This window comes from Takifugu rubripes, chromosome 1, assembly GCF_901000725.2.
Source record: "Takifugu rubripes chromosome 1, fTakRub1.2, whole genome shotgun sequence".
NCBI classification, from domain to species: domain Eukaryota; kingdom Metazoa; phylum Chordata; class Actinopteri; order Tetraodontiformes; family Tetraodontidae; genus Takifugu; species Takifugu rubripes.
The window spans coordinates 12,732,411-12,747,891 of NC_042285.1; the positions used below are offsets into that span (position 1 = coordinate 12,732,411).

The window sequence follows — 15,481 nt, forward strand, 5'->3', positions numbered from 1 at the left end:
TAATGACTGCTTCCACTTTATATTGCTATTGTTGATTTTAGGTAATTTCTAAAGCTATAACATTAAGATGTATGACATAGGCCTTTAGATCACCACTATAGATACGACCATTGAAAAGTAATAAAGTCCACAAATAAATAATAATGTTTTAATGGCATTTAACATATCAATCACCTGTACATGGTATCATGATTGTTATACATTTGCGTGCAGTCGCCTGTTATGTGATGATTCTTGTTGTGGTGAACAGTTACTCATTCCCTGCATTAAGTTAAGGTCCCTGTATTCTTCACACATAAGTGACGCTGCAGCAAAAACATGGTTAATATGCCCAGAAAACGAGTTGAAAAACGAAGGAGGTACTAGAAAATGAATCCATACCCGACCTGTGCTAATATGATGTATCCAGTTGTATTCAGAAATATTAAACGACCATAAAACAAAGTGTTTTACTGATGTGTAAACTTTAAATGGTTTCCATGTTGGTTGTAATGGTGAGGAAAAAAACTGGCATTTTATGTCCTTAATTCATTAAAATGACAATATGTATGTGTTTTATTTTTGGAATTGTTTTACACAAACTGCACAGAACAATGGAATGAAGTGAAAGGTTCTGAAAAGCAAAAAAAGACATTTAAAATGATGACAGCTTTGTGACAGAGACCTACAATATAGATTAACAGGGGTTTGCACATCAGTATTTCGCTGTAGCGGTACATTTGTGTCTCCTCGATCTTTGGCAAAAGTTTCAATATTCTATTTGAATGAATGCAGTAAGTAACAGATTTACATAGATGACAAAAAGCTTTGGCATTGTTTCCCGTCTGCATCTACATGGAGAACGCTTTTGTTTGAAGCAAGTAAAAATATGAAAGAAGGATGAACGGATCCTGGGAGACTAAAAAAACCAGGAGGCTACCCTCCTCCCCGCATTAGAAAAGGCAAAATGTCCTGATCTGTCTTCAACCACACAATTTGAGGAAGCAGGGGTGGCAGTATTGCTTGTTCTCCTGCTCTTTGAAGCAGCCTTTGCTCAGGGGTTTCAAGCAAAAATGACACACAAAGTGGTGGGGGTGGAACTTGGCCCCCATGGCCGTGACGCAGCGGCCCAGGATTGGCTGCTGGCAGGCATGACACACGCTCCCCCGGGACTGGTGGTAGTGGGCCTCGCACAGAGGTTTGCCTTCGTGCTCGAAGAAGCTGCCGTTGACAAAGGGGGTGTAGCACTCCTACAAAAAGGGAGGAGCACAAACCTCACTGGACTAAAAAAGGAAAACCTGATGTGACTGACTGTCCAGACACATCTATGGATTTCTCACTCATGCAACATCGAGCGAGAAGATTTTACTTGGGTAGAAGAACTCACCCTACATACGAAGCACTGCGGGTGCCACAGGGCGTTGAGAGCCGAGATGTAGTTCTCCAAAATGGGCTGACTGCAGCCCTGACAGCGGGAAGCGAACAGAGTGAGGAAGCACTGCTGGCAGTACTGCTGGCCATCACGGTCATGGAATCCTGCGCGAGAGACCCGCTCACACGTTGACACTTCCCCTTTCTTTCTCGGTGCAAGTTCAAGCCAACACATTCTTTAATAATGAAGTGGATTTTAGATGTGTGTGTGTGGGTAGGTGGGGATGCTCTGAACGTTCCTGACAACTTCATGGATTTGTGAAGGTGAAGGTCATGACGAGGTTGAGGTTTGGGTATTAAGATTAAGATGAATTTTCTTCATCCCCGTGGGGAAATTGAATTATTAGTAAGGATGATTGGGATTGTATTGTCCTCACAAGTATAGAAGTACAAAGGCGTGCTCGCGTGTGTGTTGCATTATACGTGAACTTGCCAAAGTTCACCAGACAGGATGTGCTGCTCATTACCTTCGTCTCCAAACGCCCGACTGCACTTAATGCAGCAGAAACACTCCGGGTGCCAGTTCTTATCCAGAGCCGTCACCATTTTCTACAAAGGGCAATGAGAATCTGGGTTGTTTAAGGTGGACTGAGGTATTATTCATGTCAAATAGGCTTTGTGACACGTTTGATCTCAGCTCCTCACATTTAGAATGGGCTTGTTGCAGTGGGCGCAGTGGGGGGAGAAGAGGGTGAAGTAGTCCGACTCGCAGTACGGCCGGCCGTCCTTCTCAAAGAAGTTGCGATTCCCTAACTCTGCCTCACACTCGGTGCAGACAAAGTGCTCCGGGTGCCACACCTTTCCCAGAGCCGTCACCACCTGCACCAGGAAATAAACCAGTTCGCCGCAGGTCAGATTCACACAGTTTTTGAGTTATGGTCGAGGCAGGCTTTCCAATATCTCACCTGTCCTACCACTGGTTTCTGGCAGGCCGAGCAGTTTCCTTTGGAGGACGTCTGGACGCCTTGTCGGCTCAGGTCAGACTGGAGCAGTCCCAGCATGCTGTCCAGTGAGCCGCCAGACGATGGCTGCGCCGGAGCTGCGGGTGGCTGCGGCGCTGTCACCACGGGGCTGACAGGTACCGCTGGCTGAGGGAGGAGGAGACTCACTATTTACACCAGTTTGATTTGTTGCTGCTCACAACCTTAGAAAAGAGCTGCTGGTCAGGGTGAAAACACGCAGGGCCGTTCGGGTGCGTCTGTGCAGCTCTTACTGTGCTCTGGACCCTGAAATCTGACAGGGACGCCATCAGTTTGTCCAGTTCCAGGGTGGCTGATGTTGCTGATGGTTTAGCAGAACTAAAAGAATAAAGAAATGCAACTGTTTAAAATTAAACACTTAAAAAGGAGAAAACTGATTAACGAATGAAAGGAAAACCTCCTCTTGCTACGCACATGTGCTAATCCACCTGTTATTGACATTATTATAAACACGTTTTGGTTATCACTACTTTTAAACAGAATCCATAAAAAAACTGGTGTTTATCGGAAAACAGGCTCAAGTGCCAATTTTTTATTTTTTTAAATTATCACTTTACTCTTTTGTGAAGATCTTTTTTTTCCTCCAAAACATTTGACACTTAATGGAGAAAGAATGTATTAAATGAACAAATAATGAACAGATAATTGTGGTAATTATGAAAATGTGTGCTAACTATTATTCATCAACTATTATTCAATTCATCGATGTTGACTGATTATTTTAACTGGTTTCCAAATTAAGTGGTAGTTGCAGACGTGTTACAGAGTTTCAGTGTTCTTAATATTCAGCACTGACATTTACAGTAATGTTGTTATTCCACCCTTCTGTTGTTGTGTCCACTCACCGGCAGGAGCAGAACATTAAATCTTCTAATTAGATACAGATTTTTCCTGTATTTCCAGACAGACATTTAGAATTTGATATTAAATTACCCCGATGAGGTCGACGTCTTCTCCTTGATCTTGTCTTTTTCTTCATTCTTAAAAGGAAACTGTGCCAAGATTTCATCTGGAGACAAAAACAACGTGATAGAGGATTTCACACACACACACACACGCACACACACACACACACACACACACACACACACATGCATACACACCTGTGATATTAAACTGAGTGGCATTGAGCTCCTGTAACAGATGGTCCAGTTCATTCAGACCTCCTCCCAGCAGTGAGGAGGAGGAGAAGGCTGGAGGAGGCTCCGCCGTGCGGGGGGAGCGTGGTTTACACACCGTACTGTAAGAATAAAACAAGAGGGCTGGATGGGATGCCAACATGCCAACATGCTCCTTCTTTAAGATTTGCAGAACCAGGTAGTAACATTTGCATCAGCCTGCAGGAAAGTGAGTAAAAATCCCTGAATAATCATTTGCATCTAAATCTCAGTCATCTACGGTGTCGGCGCTCTTTGTGTTGATGCAGATTCACTTTTGTTAGCAGGAGTGAGCCAACACAGGAACATAAGGAATGTCACGGAGATAGCCTTTTTATTTTTAGCCTATCTGCTCCAGCTGTAAATATAAATGTCTGGACTAAACATCACTCTTCTCATGGTGCTAACACACCCTTGTGACCATGCTGGTGCCAGTTTGGCCTGTGAAGCACCCTAATCTAAGGAAACCCAGCATCCTCCATCAACTCCACATACTAACCTGTACAGTTTGTCTGGGTTGGAATTCTGGGAAGTTTTCATGGCAGCAGAAACTGTCTGAGAGTGATAAAACAGGAAAACTTGTGTGACAAAGAAGGAAAATTGATGGAAATTAATGAAGGAATGACTGGAATACTGGAGCAGGGTTCTAATCCAGAAGTGTCATTAGGACATTCCTAGGCTCTCCTGCTCTACCTGCTGTGGGGTGTAGGCAGGCGGAGGAGGCTGGGTCGGAGCTGGCTCTTCTGTGGCTGCATTAGAAAGTTCCGGAGGGTCAGAGGTCAGCAGGACAGGGCACCGAGCTAGAGGAGAGCCCGTGTTCTCCAGATCAGCGAGGAGAGCGTCTGGACGTACGAAACAGAAAAAAATAAGAACCAATAAATCTAAAATATGTAACAAAATCAGTTGTTATTGATATAGTCAATTTAAGGGCTGGGCAATGTAATCATAGTATAAAGTACTGAGATGAATATGTGACACTTGGTCCTGTATATATGATTAACCAAAGCATGTTTTTTTCCTGGGTTTGCTTGACAGTGAAATGATGTAATTTCCCTAAATGATATGTTTTCTTCATGTTGTAACATCAAAGAGTCACTGAATCCACATTGTTGACGTCCTCGTGTGGTCAAAATATTGTGATCTCTTTGCTGGACTTATGGGCATTCTTCAGAGCTTATGATGGGAAACAATATGATGTTTGCGCCGAATACTGCGACATATAATATGACCATTTCACCCAACCCTGTTTGGACGTTTGAACGATGGTTAATGATGAATTACAAAACAGAAGGATGAATGAAGACATGGACGAAGAGCTAAAAAGCACGGCAGTGTAAGGACAATGCATCAAACACATGCAAGGCATGCAACACAAGCAGTGACACTTACGTACCAAACACAACAATGCGGGGACTGAGAGGGTAGTTAGGTGTCTCAGGCATTCCTAAGAAGACACAGACAGCCTCTGTGACTGACAAAATATCCACCCAGAGCTGTGAGTAACCTCAGACAGCGACCGGTCAGAGCAGAGAACAGTAAGTCACGACCCAGCGGCCGTCGATCAATAGTGATCAGTTGAACGAGTGCAGCCGCTGGAGCAGACAAGCACTTCCTCGCTCAATTCCAAGACATGCTGGCTGACATGGAAAGGAAGCAGAAGAGGAAGAGTGTTTTATAACTGATATTCAATACCCCCCCACCCACAAACACACTCACACACACGAGCAGGCCTTTGCATGACATCATTTAGTGCTTGTAAGAAGACAAATGAAGACCACACAGACGGATAAGCAAGAGCTTTCTGCAACAAATCTGGTCTTAATCAGGATATTGAATAATGTTCAAGAGCCCAAAGAATGTTGGAAATTATACCCACTCATCACTTGCAACACAGCATCACTTCCTTTTAGTGAAACAAAAGCAATGACATCATCCTGCTAGTTCCCTCAAAACTGTAAAGGAAGCTAAAAGAAGTTGTGTTGACATGTGTCATGCATGCAGAACGTTCCGCTGCCGGTGGAGTGATTTCAGAGTTTCTGGCTAAAATCACCAGCATGTTTTACGACTTCAGTGCACAGAATCTTTCAGAATCTCAGGAAAGATGCAGTGTGTTTTCCAATGATCTCCAAGCCACAATGATAAATTGAGCTAAAGGTTAGAGGCTAGCATTAGAGCAGCAATTTCCTGCTAAAGTAGTGTGTCACGAAGGAGCCCGTCTGAGAGATGGAGCCCTGGTCAGTTACGTGTTCATAGCAAAACACTTCAATGATAATGTCCCAGAATTTATCACTGTATGAAATAAATAAAACTGTTTTGTTGAGTTTCAATACAAGAAAAAGTGTTGCTGTTAAATGCACAGAGTCTGGCGTCAAAATTGTAGCAGGGAACACCACAAGTTCTGCTTGATTCTGTTTACGTAGGACGAGGACTTCTCTCGTCTGCATTGTGTCCTGCTTTTCCGACTAAACTCCTCAGCATGTTGTGGGTCGTTTGCAGCTTGGTTACGACTCCGACCTTAAAGACTCAGCCTCCGGAGAGGATCTGGTTCTGGTTTAAGATGAGCCAAGGTTAGAAAGACTCTGGAGTACTTTTGTGTGCATGTTTGTTTATGAGAGCAACTACAAATATTCGATCCCTACAAGACTAGCAATACAATGTAGAGTAAAGATTTGATTTAGACGTTAAAGCCCAACAAAGAAACACAAACAGTCAAATGAAGTGAAAGATTACCACACGGTTGTAAACCGACATCTGTCGTGACCCGATAAACATAAACATGGTCACACGATGACTCATGTGCTGAGTATCTCCTGCACTTGGCCCATGTGGTGCCTCTTCAACGCAGTCTAAACTGCTCATATAAGGAGTTAAACATCTCTCAGTGGGAATTATGACCATATTTAGAGCTGCTTGTCGACTTGTTTGTCTTGGCCAACGCGCTTATTAACGAGTGGTTTCCCAAAAGGAAAACGAGCGAGGCTGCAGGACGAGAACCAAGCGCTCGGACACGGGCACCGTCTGACTCAAACACTCAGCCATTCACGTCTCCCAGTGTGCAATCCAAACCAGATGTGCCCAGATGTGCTTGGCCACATGTAGTCATTCCTCCCAGTGTGGCTTGAGCATAAAAGCCTCAAATCTGAAGTGGACCTCAGGAAGAAGAAGAAAAATAGAGACTGAGGCAAAATGTTCTATTTTCCCTGAACTCTGTGGCTTTCCCAAGGATCAGCCTGGCCCCGGGCTATTTCTGACACAGTTATCCCCCATCACACAAGTCCGATTCTCATAAGGTTGCTCTGAGAGTGCGAGGAGAAGAAACGTCTGCATCAGCAGAAACAAAAACAGGCAGCGCAGTCACGCTCATGTTGTTAACACAGAGACCACCCGCTTGTAAATGATGTGGCTTATCTGCATCCTCTTTCCTGGAAGAGGAAACCCCTCAGTGCATGATTTAAACTGAGTTTACAGAGGATCTGCACAGCGCGCAGGAAGCCTTCCCTACATGAACGAGTCCCGTTCTCTTTGCAATTGAAACCAATTAAAAAAAAAAAAACATGCTTTCACAAAAAAGCAAATCAAACTCCTGCTGTCACCACCGAAATAATTCAAGGTCTGCTTCCCTCTGTGTGAGTGCACCACCCCGTCCTCTCAGATCGCTTCTCGGAGATCTCGGAGAGACGGAGAACAGCGGCGATACTCACCCAGGTCATCCATGATGGGCTCCACGCGAGTGTCCCTGCGTCCCGATGGAAGCTCCTAAATCCCGAATCAAACAATAGTCTGCGTCCGCGCTCACGAAAACTTCTGGGATCCCGCTATCCGCCAAGAGAGGAGGAGGAGGAGGAGGAGGGGGAGAGGAAGAGGAGGAGGGTGTCCCGTTTTTTCCATACACGACTCTCTTCCTGTGTAATGTCTCAGAAGGCGTAGTTAAATAAATGTGGTTACAAAGACCGCATTCCCCGGACAAGCGACGTCATCCTGGACATTCCGAAGCCATATTTGGGAGCGAAAATGAGGCAGTTGGAAGCGTGATGGGGCGCTCGTTAACGATGATAGGATATTATCATCATCATCATCATCATCATCATCATCATCATCATCATTATTATTATTATTATTATTATTGTTGTTGTTGTTGTTGTTGTTGTCATTATCATTGTTGTTGTCGTCGGATATTCATTTTTAAAATATAAATAAATAAATTCTCATTGTCTTTGAACTATTTTATTTTGAATGAGGTGCCCCTACACGCAATCAAACCGATGACTATTTTAGTTTGAGTTTAAAAAACAAACAAACAAAAAACCCACATCTAAATAAATTAAATCATCGATGATCTATATGCAATACCTGTCATAGCCTTTCTTCTAATAATAAAGAGCAAACTGCCAAATGGACGTGGAAATAACATCACGTTTATCAAGGAGACATGGGACTGATCCAGAAGGTCAGAGGTGACTGTGTAATTGTCCCAGAGTAGCTTTGATCCGAGTCCAAGGTGGACACGGTGAGGAAGGAAGGCCGAGACCTGGACCATCAGATCTGTCTGAAGCTGCCAAACACACACACGCGCGCGCGCGCACACACACACACACACTCACACGCACGCACACACACACACAAACACAAACACTCACACACAGAGTGACCGTGTGTGTGTTCGCGCGCGTTAGTTCCACTATTTTTATTGAAGGGGTAGCCAGAAGGTGCAAAAAATCCTCATTAAATATCCTACCTAAATATCCTAATACCAATATCCTTTCATGTGATTACAACAAGAACATTTGTTTCTGTCAAACAAACTAATAAAGATGTGCTTTGAGGTTAACCTGCAGACCAACCTCAGCATTGTTATTGATATCACCACCATGGTTGTCAAAATAATCACTAGTTATAACTATGGCAGGAATAGTTAAATAGTCCATCATCACTGCAACTTTTACATCTGGAATCATTCTGTGGGAAAAGTGTTGTGGGTTTTTTTGGCCTGCATAGCCCAGGTACTATGATGAAGAGTGATGAAGATCAGGTGAAGTGAATTCTTGCTTTTTGTCGATTCTCTGTTATAAGTCAATTGATCAAATGCAGTTGATTAACTTTATCCGGCTGCTCTGGTTAAGGTGATTTTAGATTTTCTTGGGGTTCTCGTCGTTGTCCTTTGTTTAAGTTTAGCAGAATTCTCTCGGCGGTAGCGAATTGAGAACTTTAACTAGAGATTCCAACGCAAATACGGCGAAGATCACGTGATTTGTATGGACGAACGTTGTCGCAGTGCTGCTGTCGTTATCACGTCCGGACAGCAGGTGGCGAAGTTTCACGTAGATCAAATACATCAGCTGTAATTAACAGTAATAGATTACACATACACTCCTCAGGATGAATGGTCCCCCACATTCCATCCACAGCCTAAATACACCAGCGCTGAGTCCATGCCATCGACAAATGTAAACATAAAGAACAGCAAAAACTACAAGAAAAACAAACACTTCCTCTGAAAAGATGCATCTAAAATCCTTACTATTTAAATATTTGCATGTTTAAAGGGCTCTCATCCCACAAATAGCCTTCTATTGTTGAAAAAGCTGGTCGCAACTCAAGCTAAACGATAATGGTAAATTAAACAATAGTTTTGAACAGTTAAATGGTTCAACACTAAAAGGTTCAAAATGTTCAGACTCGACCTCTGCCAACTATTGCTATAGGGTGATGAAAAACCGGGCCAAAGTAAATATTGTACTTCCCACCCCCCCTTAAAAACGTTATCAGCTATAAGAGCTGCAGTATCGGGCAATACTTAATACTCGCTGTGAAAGTTAGCGGCATAATGTCGACGCCTCATGTTCTGCTGACTTTCCCTCGAACACAAATGCATCGCTTCACAGACAGTTAACAGTGTAAAAAAGCAAGGGAGGATTTTTTTTTTTTAATCAAGCAAGCTCAGTTACAGACTGTGTGATGATTAGAGGGAGGTGCCACAATGATGTTGAATGCCGACAAAACCCCCTGGTGTGAATGATACCTGTGACAGACAGCAACATCCTTTGACCAAAACAAATCTCTCTTATCAGAGAAGCTTTTGGGCTCAGTGCACAATAAATCCCAAGAAGAACAATACAAAGAAAATACAAACACGATAATTAGACACTCATTTCTGGTATGAAATCAGATAAACACAACAAAACAAAAAAACACCAAGGGAAGCCATCGGCTGAAGGTTTTCATTGTTGTCAAATTAAAGCATTTGTTTAGAACTTTCAGACAATAAGTCCTTTTGTTACTTCAAAGGTTGTGGTGTACAAATATCTTTGCATTATGAATTAGAACAACTCTTTTCTTCACACATCACAAACAAATTGTTTTAACCAACTTTTTTTTTCCAAAAAGCTGAAGCCAGGTGGTGCAAAGAGCAAACTTAAGTATCAGAACAGCATGTGATGTGAAAATAATAGTTTTTAAAAAAATTACTTGTGAAGCATGTTGGGGGAGATGATGGAAAGACAGCATGAATGTATGATGAATAGGCCTCATCACCTATAATGTCCCAATCCATCAACTGAACTATATTACATATCCTCCACCCAGTACTTCTCCACTGCAGTTAATCCACACACCCCATCCCATCCTTCCATCTACGGCCCGTTTCCTCTCCTTGGGATCACTGCACAGCCTGCTCGTTGGCCGTGCTGCCAGAGTCCTGAGGCTTCATCACATCTGGTAGTTCGGGGGGGCTGGAAAAGGCTTCAATATGCAGCTGTTCGAACATCTCATCTAGAAGAATGAGGAAACAGGGTAACATGAACTCCGTCGTGGTGGCAGCATGCGCCTCATGTCAGTTACTGGACAATAACCACATTATGCAGCAGTGAATTTCTGTTAAAAAAAAATACATTTCCTTAGAAGGTCTTTACTAAAAGACAAGCATGTGCATACCATTTATGCGAAAAGCCAGACCCACTGTAGCTGGAGCCTGTGGTCTGGCAGTCTGATTAGTGAATCCACAATCACCAAGAGTTTTGCTGTCCTCTAGTATCTGGTCATCCTGAGAAACAAAAGTGGAAATGAGACCATTTAGGACTGTGTATGTAGCATTTCCAGAGAATATATTTTAGCCGCTCTAAGACAAGACTAGCACTATATTGTTGAATCGGCCTCACATTAAATTTAAGATGCGGCCAGTTTTAAGGGATTTAGCTGTCAAACTAACTCACTTTGCTGCAGGCCTACCTTATACAGCCTCTGGTCTTCAGGTGTTCTCTTAAGAATTCCTTCTACAATGCGCTTAAGTTCATAAACAGTTGTGGATTCCTTGGCATCTGTAAAGATTGTGGTCTTGTGACGCCGGATCATTAAAAACACGTCCTAAATGGAAGAAGACATACCATGGCATGTGTTTAACAACAGCTTCAACCTCTATTTTTATTTTTTAAAAAGGCCCTGTCACATTCAGTTTATGCATTACAGTTGGATGTTGATAGAGTAATTTATTATATCAATAACACATTAATAAGACCGTCTGTACCATATTACAGGAGGTCAAATAACTGTTAAGCTTTTAATCAGGAATGTTCTTTTTTTTTTATCCCCAAGGTTCACACGACATTTCACTAATTCATATACTTACATGCATACAGTCTACCGTCAATATACAGCGTAATACTGGATGGGGAACTTCAGCAAATCGTTCCCAATTACATAAAATGCTTAACTGAAACAGATCTAAACAGATTAACTAGGTTAATGATACATCAAATAGGTGTATTGTGCGCTGTAATTAGCCAGCGCACAATACACCTATAGTTAGACTGGGAAGCTAAAAGCTAACGTAGCAAACCTAGCAATAGCTCAGTAGGAGAGACAGATCAATTTATTTAAACAGAGGAAAACACTTGGTTGTTTTATCATTATAACAAGTACATAACACGCCTAGGCGTCATTCACTTCGAGCAGATGGACACACACATCATAAAACCGCCGATAACAACCACTGGATTACCATTTCAAGTGGATAGCTCGTTCGCCAGTTGCGCCGGCCCGGTGTTGTACAGCGGAACCCAGAATGCACCTCTTCGGGATATTGCGTAACTCGGATGACGCTTTCTGCAGTCACTGACGCAGGGGCAAAACATTACGTAGGGTTTTAGAATTTGGCGCGAGGCACCAACATGCGCGAGGGTGTGTACGCGATTCGTTAACCTAAATTAACCTCAGGCTTCTTTGAGAATATAGTTACTACTGGATTATGGTAAGTCGTAACCTCATCTCCTTTTACTTATCGGGCACCTGTCAGTTACAATCCGTTGTTTTAACGCGAGTTAGCCGGATAGCTAGGTTATGTTGTTGTGTCGGTCCCCGCCCCTGTTTAGACGGATCACCTCAATGATGTCCTAGCGTCTGTCCGTCAGCGTGATAGAGGACTCGATGCTAAATACATTACTGGTTGCAATATTTATTACGTTTGCAGCAATGTAACAAATGTGTTGGCCGTGATGATGGCTGGTGTCATCAGACCTGAACACGGTTCAAGTCTTTGTTGTGCAGATGAGCGCGCTGTGGAAGGACTAAAGATATTCATGGTGATACTGTCAACCTGTCAAACAGGATGGCCAGGATGGCCGATGTCTCCAATTCGTGAAAGGTGAGCGTGATCACTTATTGTTCTAGTTATTTTGCTACCTTAAATTGTGTTCTGAGAATCGATTTTTTTAAAAGAGCTGCCAAAGATTAGATCTAATCGCCATTTTCGTGTTTTAGGTATCTGCTTGAAGGCTCATCAGTAAAGGTTCTACAAGGATTTCTGCATCCTAGTAAGTAGCTTGTTTTTTTTTTAACCTTATCCCAGACAAATTGTCTATTTACTGTTACTGATAACTTCTTGTTGTGCAGCATTTTGTCTTGAAAAAGAAAAGTGAAGTGGAAGTTTATGCCATGCCAGTGACGGTGGAAACTACAGTACCCAGGATGCACCGACCTGTCCCAGTCCACTTTTCCCATGCTGAGCAATCGTTTTCCCTCCGAAAACGACGCCAGCCTCAATCCTCATCATCTTCATCAAACTCGACATGTTCTTCCCCTGCGAGACTTTCACATTCTTTGCCACCGCAGCCACCTTCCAAAGGATGCCCCCCACTGAGCAGGATATTCCAACAGCAGTCATCCCCTTGGACACCTCTGTCTTGTTCCCTTGCAAAGTCTCCACCACCAAACTCTGTGTATGATCCCAGCAAACAGCAATCTTATTTCAATCAGTGCTTCACTAGCTTGGGCCTGCTGGGGAGAGGATCATTTGGAGAGGTGTACAAGGTGAGCAAGAAGAAAACTTCTTCAATAAGAAAACAAGCTGATGTCTTACTGATAGAGACTTTTAGACAAAAAATATATATATTCGTACTCATCAGATGGCTGATGTTTTCATTGTATAAAGTGTAGCAACCTCATGTGTTCCTATTTTTCCAAGTTTTTTAATGATCAAAGATTTCATAACTCTGCACAATTTTGAAAATTATTCCTTTGAGGAGTTCTCTTAATTACATGTTTATAGCCATAGTTGGTACCTGAGTTTGGAGTCATCATCCCTGGTTTTCTGTGATTCTGTTAAAAATCTCCCTGAGCATGCAGCTCATCTTTTAATTTACATTTTTTAAGGTTCAAAGCAACAAGGATGGCCGCCAGTATGCTGTCAAACGTTCTGCTAACCGCTTCAGGGGCAACAGTGATAGGAACTGCAGCGTGAGGGAAGCCAGGAACCACGAACGTCTTTGTCCTCACCCTCACATCTTGGGTTTTGTGTCCGCCTGGGAGGAATGTGGACGACTTTACATTCAGACAGAGTTGTGCAGCACCAGCTTGCTGTTTCACGCTGACAACCACCCTGTTGGCCCAGGTCTGCCAGAAATTTTATGTAATGGTTATTCAGATGTTTCTTGGCATAGCAAAAGCTAGTCTATTTTATATTGTACTTGTTTAAGAAGTGTCTTAAAAGGCCAGATGTAATTAAAATCTGTACTCGAACCTCCCTCCAGATGAGTCTACAGCTTGGGGCTACCTGTGCGATCTCCTGTCAGCGCTGGAACACTTGCATTCTCTTGGTTTTGTGCATCTGGATTTGAAGCCTGCTAATGTCCTCATGACTGCCTCTGGGCGTCTCAAGCTGGGAGACTTCGGACTGCTCCTCGAGCTGGAACAAACAAGTGGCGAGCCTGTGGAGGGAAAAGGGAAAGACGAGATGCAGGAGGGAGATCCCAGGTACATGGCCCCCGAGCTGCTCCGGGGGGAATATGGGCCTGCTGCTGATGTTTTCAGGTATGTGAGGAAATTGATGACATTCTGAAACGTGCAGCTTATTGATTAAGTTCTAATTGACACAGAATTTTTTATTTTTTTTAACTTAGTTTGGGTGTTACTATTCTGGAACTTGCCTGTAACATTGAGGTTCCCAATGGTGGGGAGGGCTGGCAGCAGCTGAGACAGGGCTGCCTTCCATCAGAGATTACCAGCAGTAAGAGGAGCCATCCGATCACACTTCATAAGCATTTATAACCTGTTATTTTGGTTTTTAAAAACTCCATATTTTTGTCTTTGCAGGCCTGTCACATGAGCTCCAGTCAGTGCTGCAGATGATGCTGAACCCAGACCCAACCAAGAGGCCGACAGTTTCTGAGCTTCTCAACCTCCCTTCTGTCTGGAAATATAGCTGGAAAAGAAGGGTCTATCTGATGTTTACAGAGGCTGCGCTGACACTGGCCTCCATCTGCCAGGTACATAACTGCACCAAAATCCTTGGCTTTAAGTTTTTAAATGTATTTACCCTTCAGTCAAAACTGGTTAAATGTGTGTGTTTTGTTTATCTTCCCTTGTAGTTGGTGGTGTGTTTTGGCTGTAGACTCCTCTCTTTTCTTCACTCCTCCTTTCTGCCTCGTTGGTCCAAACCAGTTCCGTTCACCCCTCCTAAGGACAGTTGGGACAAGGATTTCACTCTGCCCCACAGTGCCATGTATGCTGAACCGGTGAACAGGGAGGATGACGCCGTGTTTCTGTCAGATCCCATAAACCCAGAACATTCCCCCACTTTCTCTCACAGGTAGAGAATTGTCTTTTAGATGACATTAAAAATCGACACGATAGAATATTGGTGCCTTATCAGTGATTCTTTTGGATAATGATTTAAATAGAAAAATCTATAAATGATGGCATTTCCTGCTTAAATCCAATTTGCCCTTTTACAGGGTCAAATCTATGCTTTCAATGGAAAACACATCAACTCCCCTCCCGGGTTCCAGATCGCACCACCACAGAAGTCGTGACTGCACACCCACTCGCTTGATTCTGAGCGATGGCTCCTCTCGTGACTTTGTTCACAGCCCGCCAAGCATCCTCTCAAATGGTACCTATAATACACTGACACCCAGCCGCAGCCCTGTGAACACCAGACTTCGCTCAGACATGGTGAATGGAAAACTGGCGAACAGCAGACATTCGCCACCTGACAAAAATTCACAGCGACGTGGTTACAACTGGATTCAGAAGGAGGAGGCATTACCCCGACCCAACTTTGAACCAAAGAACTTGCTTAGTCTGTTTGAGGAGACAACACCATGAATACAAGGCTGCCAGTTGCCATTGTCTCAATTTGTATGAGGACCTAATATTTAAAGATTACCAAGTTTACTGTTTACCTAGTATTTACTGCTTTGTTTGCTCTGTAATGGCCTTGCAAATGCTTCTTGTACCAAAATATAAATATAGAAAGACTACAGGTGAGAGATGTATGTAACCAGACCTTGAAAGCACTTTTGAATTGTTTATGTAAATGCAATCTTGCTGATGTGACAAGTTGGAATATGTTGTTTGGTACGGTCATCATTAGTGGCTCTGAGTTATTCATCTCAGAAGTTGCAAATATAATAAAACAAAATAGGGGAACTTAGTCTATAGTTT

The 15,481-nt window shown here is 43.1% G+C and overlaps 3 protein-coding genes across 5 annotated transcripts; 1 reads left to right on the forward strand and 2 right to left on the reverse strand.

Moving 5' to 3' along the window:
- Positions 1–134: 134 nt before the first annotated feature.
- On the reverse strand, positions 135–7,549 carry LOC101075503 (transforming growth factor beta-1-induced transcript 1 protein). Of its 2 annotated transcripts, XM_011603064.2 has the most exons (12): positions 7,249–7,549; positions 4,941–4,991; positions 4,241–4,389; positions 4,047–4,102; positions 3,494–3,630; positions 3,324–3,399; positions 2,624–2,708; positions 2,316–2,498; positions 2,056–2,229; positions 1,878–1,959; positions 1,367–1,515; positions 135–1,229 (listed from the first exon to the last, which is right to left on the reverse strand). In XM_011603064.2, the coding sequence occupies exons 1-12, from the start codon at positions 7,259–7,261 to the stop codon at positions 963–965; spliced, it is 1,422 nt and encodes a 473-aa protein (XP_011601366.1). In that variant the 5' UTR covers positions 7,262–7,549; the 3' UTR covers positions 135–962. The 2 variants fall into 2 exon arrangements, with proteins under 2 accessions (XP_011601366.1, XP_011601371.1); XM_011603069.2 differs by lacking the exon at positions 4,941–4,991 and having other exon boundaries at positions 7,249–7,544.
- A 1,902-nt stretch (positions 7,550–9,451) lies between these two features.
- LOC101068670 (elongin-B-like) lies at positions 9,452–11,682 on the reverse strand. The gene is made up of 4 exons (XM_003961269.3): positions 11,541–11,682; positions 10,772–10,906; positions 10,478–10,586; positions 9,452–10,315 (listed from the first exon to the last, which is right to left on the reverse strand). Exons 1-4 carry the CDS (start codon positions 11,541–11,543, stop codon positions 10,203–10,205), a joined length of 360 nt encoding a protein of 119 aa, XP_003961318.1. The 5' UTR covers positions 11,544–11,682; the 3' UTR covers positions 9,452–10,202.
- pkmyt1 (protein kinase, membrane associated tyrosine/threonine 1) lies at positions 11,652–15,466 on the forward strand. 2 transcript variants are annotated; one of them, XM_011603081.2, is made up of 10 exons: positions 11,652–11,789; positions 12,054–12,182; positions 12,299–12,351; positions 12,431–12,847; positions 13,190–13,427; positions 13,567–13,846; positions 13,936–14,042; positions 14,129–14,301; positions 14,404–14,624; positions 14,770–15,466. In XM_011603081.2, exons 4-10 carry the CDS (start codon positions 12,473–12,475, stop codon positions 15,140–15,142), a joined length of 1,767 nt encoding a protein of 588 aa, XP_011601383.1. In that variant the 5' UTR covers positions 11,652–11,789; positions 12,054–12,182; positions 12,299–12,351; positions 12,431–12,472; the 3' UTR covers positions 15,143–15,466. The 2 variants fall into 2 exon arrangements, with proteins under 2 accessions (XP_011601383.1, XP_011601391.1); XM_011603089.2 differs by having other exon boundaries at positions 11,664–11,789; positions 12,086–12,182.
- The last annotated feature ends 15 nt before the right edge of the window (positions 15,467–15,481 follow it).